At 41.8% G+C, this 3,878-nt stretch overlaps 1 protein-coding gene across 1 annotated transcript; it reads right to left on the minus strand.

Moving 5' to 3' along the window:
* Positions 1-266: 266 nt before the first annotated feature.
* Positions 267-1,810, minus strand: LOC124919423. Its single transcript, XM_047459662.1, has 3 exons — positions 1,724-1,810; positions 1,139-1,654; positions 267-938 (listed from the first exon to the last, which is right to left on the minus strand). Exons 1-3 carry the CDS (start codon positions 1,808-1,810, stop codon positions 267-269), a joined length of 1,275 nt encoding a protein of 424 aa, XP_047315618.1.
* Positions 1,811-3,878: the final 2,068 nt, after the last annotated feature.

Below are 3,878 nucleotides of genomic sequence, written 5' to 3' on the forward strand. Positions count from 1 at the left end.
GGGAGGGCACTTAGCGAATCGGGAGACACGTAGCGAATCGGGAGACACGTAGCGAAACGGGAGGGACTTTGCGAAACGGGAGGGACTTTGCGAAACGAAGAGTACTTTGCGAAACGGGAGGGACTTTGCGAAACGAAGAGTACTTTGCGAATTTACAATACATCAATTTACACAAAATAATTTACAATACATAATCCAACTTCCAACATATTCATCAAGGTTTACAATACATCAAAATAAGTTATCCAATTTACAAATAATAATGTTTAAGGTTCCATAATCTGATGGAATAACCGGACCGCCATCTTCTGCCTAAAAAATCCCATATTTTCTGAGGTCACATTATGCACGGGTTGATTAGCGGTCAAGTGTTCCATGTACATTAGCGTGAAGACCCCACAGTCCCCGCTCTCTGTTGCCCGCGGGACTTCTCCAACCTTAGGAGCAGCGGTTTTCACTTTGGGGTGTGGAAACCGTTTGTATGTCATTGGTTGGAGGGGGCCTTCGAAGTTGAAATTAGGATACCTTACCCTCTCACCGGGAGTGATTGTTTTGGCGAATATACATGGAATCATGTCGCAGAAGGGTTTCAAATAAGGATCCAGATTCTTATAAAGATAGGCGTCACAGTCGTACACGTCAATGCGGTACTTTTGAAGACGTGCTACACATAAAATCCAGTGTTTCTGGTTAATGTTCACTGGCATGTAGACGTCGTCAATTGTAGACCACTCTGGCATATATCTATGTGGTGCGCCCATATAATAGTCTTTGAATTCGTCGACTGGAAATTTGGCAGGATCCTTAATAAAATCCCTGTGCAGTCGCCTGATTCTATCCGACAATACGCAATCCCCAATTGCCGCAAGTGTATTTTTATATGTTTTGGGATAGCAGGAAATCCTTTTCCGCAGAAGATGGCAGAATGCATCGATTTCCTGCACAATGGGAGCATACAACATACATTGAGTACATATCAAACAACATTGACTAAGTAAGTACTTTGCGAAACGAAGAGCACTTTGCGAAACGAAGAGCACTTTGCGAAACGAAGATTACTTTGCGAAACGAAGAGTACTTTGCGAAACGAAGAGTAATTTGCGAAACGAAGATTAATGAATTGATTTGAACGACTTACCTCGTCTTCAATCCATGTAAGCCTTGTTACAACTCTAACCAACACTTCCTTCTTTGCTTGAACCGTATGTAAATCCGTTGTCGAATTATCGGTTTTTGGATCATCCAACCACGCCTTTACTTTATGAAGTAGCTCATCATCAAATTTTTGAAGGTGATTCACTTTCATAGGATCCTTTGTCTTGGGCATTTTTGACAAGGAAGGGTTGGTGTACGAGTCATCTTTTTTCGGCTTCCTCACTCTCCTCCCATAATTTCCTTTAGGAGGAGTATTGTATAACTGGAAATCGTCATTGTCATCATTGTCATCATTTGCCTTCACATCCCCCACAGTCTTCTCATCCTTCACCTTCACTTTCAAATCCTTCAGTTTCAGATCAACCTCCACATCATCCACCCTAGCCACACCGTCCTCCAATTTAGCCTCAACCTCTATCTTTACGTCCTCCACCTTCGCATCCTCCACCTTCTCATCATCATCTACCTTCTCATCGTTGTCTTTTCTTTCATCCTCCACCTTCTCTTCATCATCGACCTTCTCATCGTTCTCCACCTTATCCTCATCCATCTTTTCATCATCATCCACCTTCTCATCGGTCTCCACCTTCTGTGCGTCCTCCACCTTCTCAACGTCCTCTTGTTTTTCATCCTCCACCTTCTCATTGTCCTCCATTACATCGTCTTTCCCATCAGTCCCATCATTCACCTTCTCATCATCCCCCACAGTCTCCTACAAAATAGACAAAATTCACACTTAGCGAATCGACAACAAATAATTTGCGAAACGGAAACTACTTTGCGAAACGAAAAATACTAACTTAGCGAAACGGAAACTACTTTGCGAAACGAAAAATACTAACTTAGCGAAACGAAAAATACTAACTTAGCGAAACGGAAACTACTTTGCGAAACGAAAAATACTAACTTAGCGAAACGAAAAATACTAACTTAGCGAAACGGAAACTACTTTGCGAAACGAAAAGTTCGCAGAATACCTCTTTCTTCTCCTCCTCCTGTTCAACCTTGCTCTTCTCAACTTCGACATCCTTCTTAGAATCCTTAACCTGCAAAATATGTACTGGTTAGATCAGATATGTACTTAGCGAAATAAAATGTAAAGTGCAAAATTCAATATCTCCATACCTCAGTAGTCTTTTCCTCTTCAACCTTCACAGCCTTCTTAGAATCCTTCTTCTTACTCTTCTTCTTCTTTATATTATCCTCCATATCATCTAATCTGGTTAATAATATGGACATCCTTTTGTTGGATTTTTCTAACAACTGTGTGGACATATTAAAAACCATCTTCTTGAACGACTCAACGTGAGTTTGTTGAGTTTGTTGGATTGTGATTTTTAGCTCTTTGATGAGCTCTGTTTTCATCTTTTTCATCTCCTCTTTCAACTCTATTTTCAGCTCCTCCTTCATCTCATTAAAATCACATCCAACAGTAGGTGTTGGAGCCCGAGGAGAAGGTGTGTCAGCCCGAGGACTTGAGGTCGCGGATGGGGGAGTAAGAATGTGGGCCGGAATCGATTCATAAGCAAGCTTCTTCTTCAAGTTGGCTGCTTCTTTAAGAGTAGCATCAGCCTTTCTCTTCCTCGTGGCAGGTTTGGGAATCGGAGTAACTTCTTCATGTTCACTTTCTTCTTCTTCTTCATCAACATCATCTTTTATTACCTTCCCATCAGTAAATCCCTCAAAAAAATCATCAGCTGTCTCGTCGATTTGCTCAAATACATCACCACTGTATAACCTCTTCTCCATGGAGGACTCTTCCATCTCAGTCACATCCGTGGTCTCTAGAGCAGTCTTAACCTCCATCGATGTGTTTTTCCTGTTGGAATGATAGAGTAACAACCTTGGGCGTAGAGGGTCATTAATCTCATTCCTTCTGGCGAATTTAGGGATAAAGTTTTCGAAGATCTCATACGTCCACACTTGAAGTGCCAATGCGAACCCATAGATGTTATATGCAAAAGGAGCATAAGGATCTTCAGCCAACTTTTTCTTCTCAAAAAATGAGGTACAGAGGTGTTTCATGTTCTTGTTTAAACCCTTGAGGGTGGCTCTAAAGGTGACCTTCCCCCATGGATATTGGAAGAAAGTGTCCTTGTCTTCCACCAGGTTGAGTATTTTTGGAAATATAACTCTTTTTGGGTCAAATGTGAATATGTACTGGCAAATCAGGCATACCAGCCCCATCTTGAATGCATCTTCCTTGTCTTTGCATTTGAAAAAAGCCTTCTCGAACTCGCACATTTTCACACTCATGCTCCCTTTAAAGTATTTAACCGAGAGAGGTGGACAACGGCGCAATTTTTCTTGGTCCAACTCAGGATAAACGCCGAAACATAGGCCGGTAACCAACGCATACTCCTTCATACCAAATACAAGCTTTTGCCCATTCACCATGAAAGTTATCTCCTTGGAGTTTGAGCTTAACCGCCTCAACAACATTTGATGAACAATACTTCCTGAGAACTGCAAGAGGGGGGCTGTGAATAATGATCTGAACTGGGTATTGTACACACTCTCCAGAAGATCCATTTCCTCGAACTTATTCACAATCTTCTTCAGGGTGAGGGCACTTTTCCACGAAATCCGACCGGGAAACTCAGTAACAGTTGTTTCTGCCATCTACAAAAGGAAACAACATCATAAAAAATGTTCGAACAAACACATACAAACGTAAGAACTTAGCGAATCGGGAGGCACCTCCCGATTCGCTAAGTGCCTCC

Source organism: Impatiens glandulifera, chromosome 1, assembly GCF_907164915.1.
Source record: "Impatiens glandulifera chromosome 1, dImpGla2.1, whole genome shotgun sequence".
Taxonomy (NCBI): domain Eukaryota; kingdom Viridiplantae; phylum Streptophyta; class Magnoliopsida; order Ericales; family Balsaminaceae; genus Impatiens; species Impatiens glandulifera.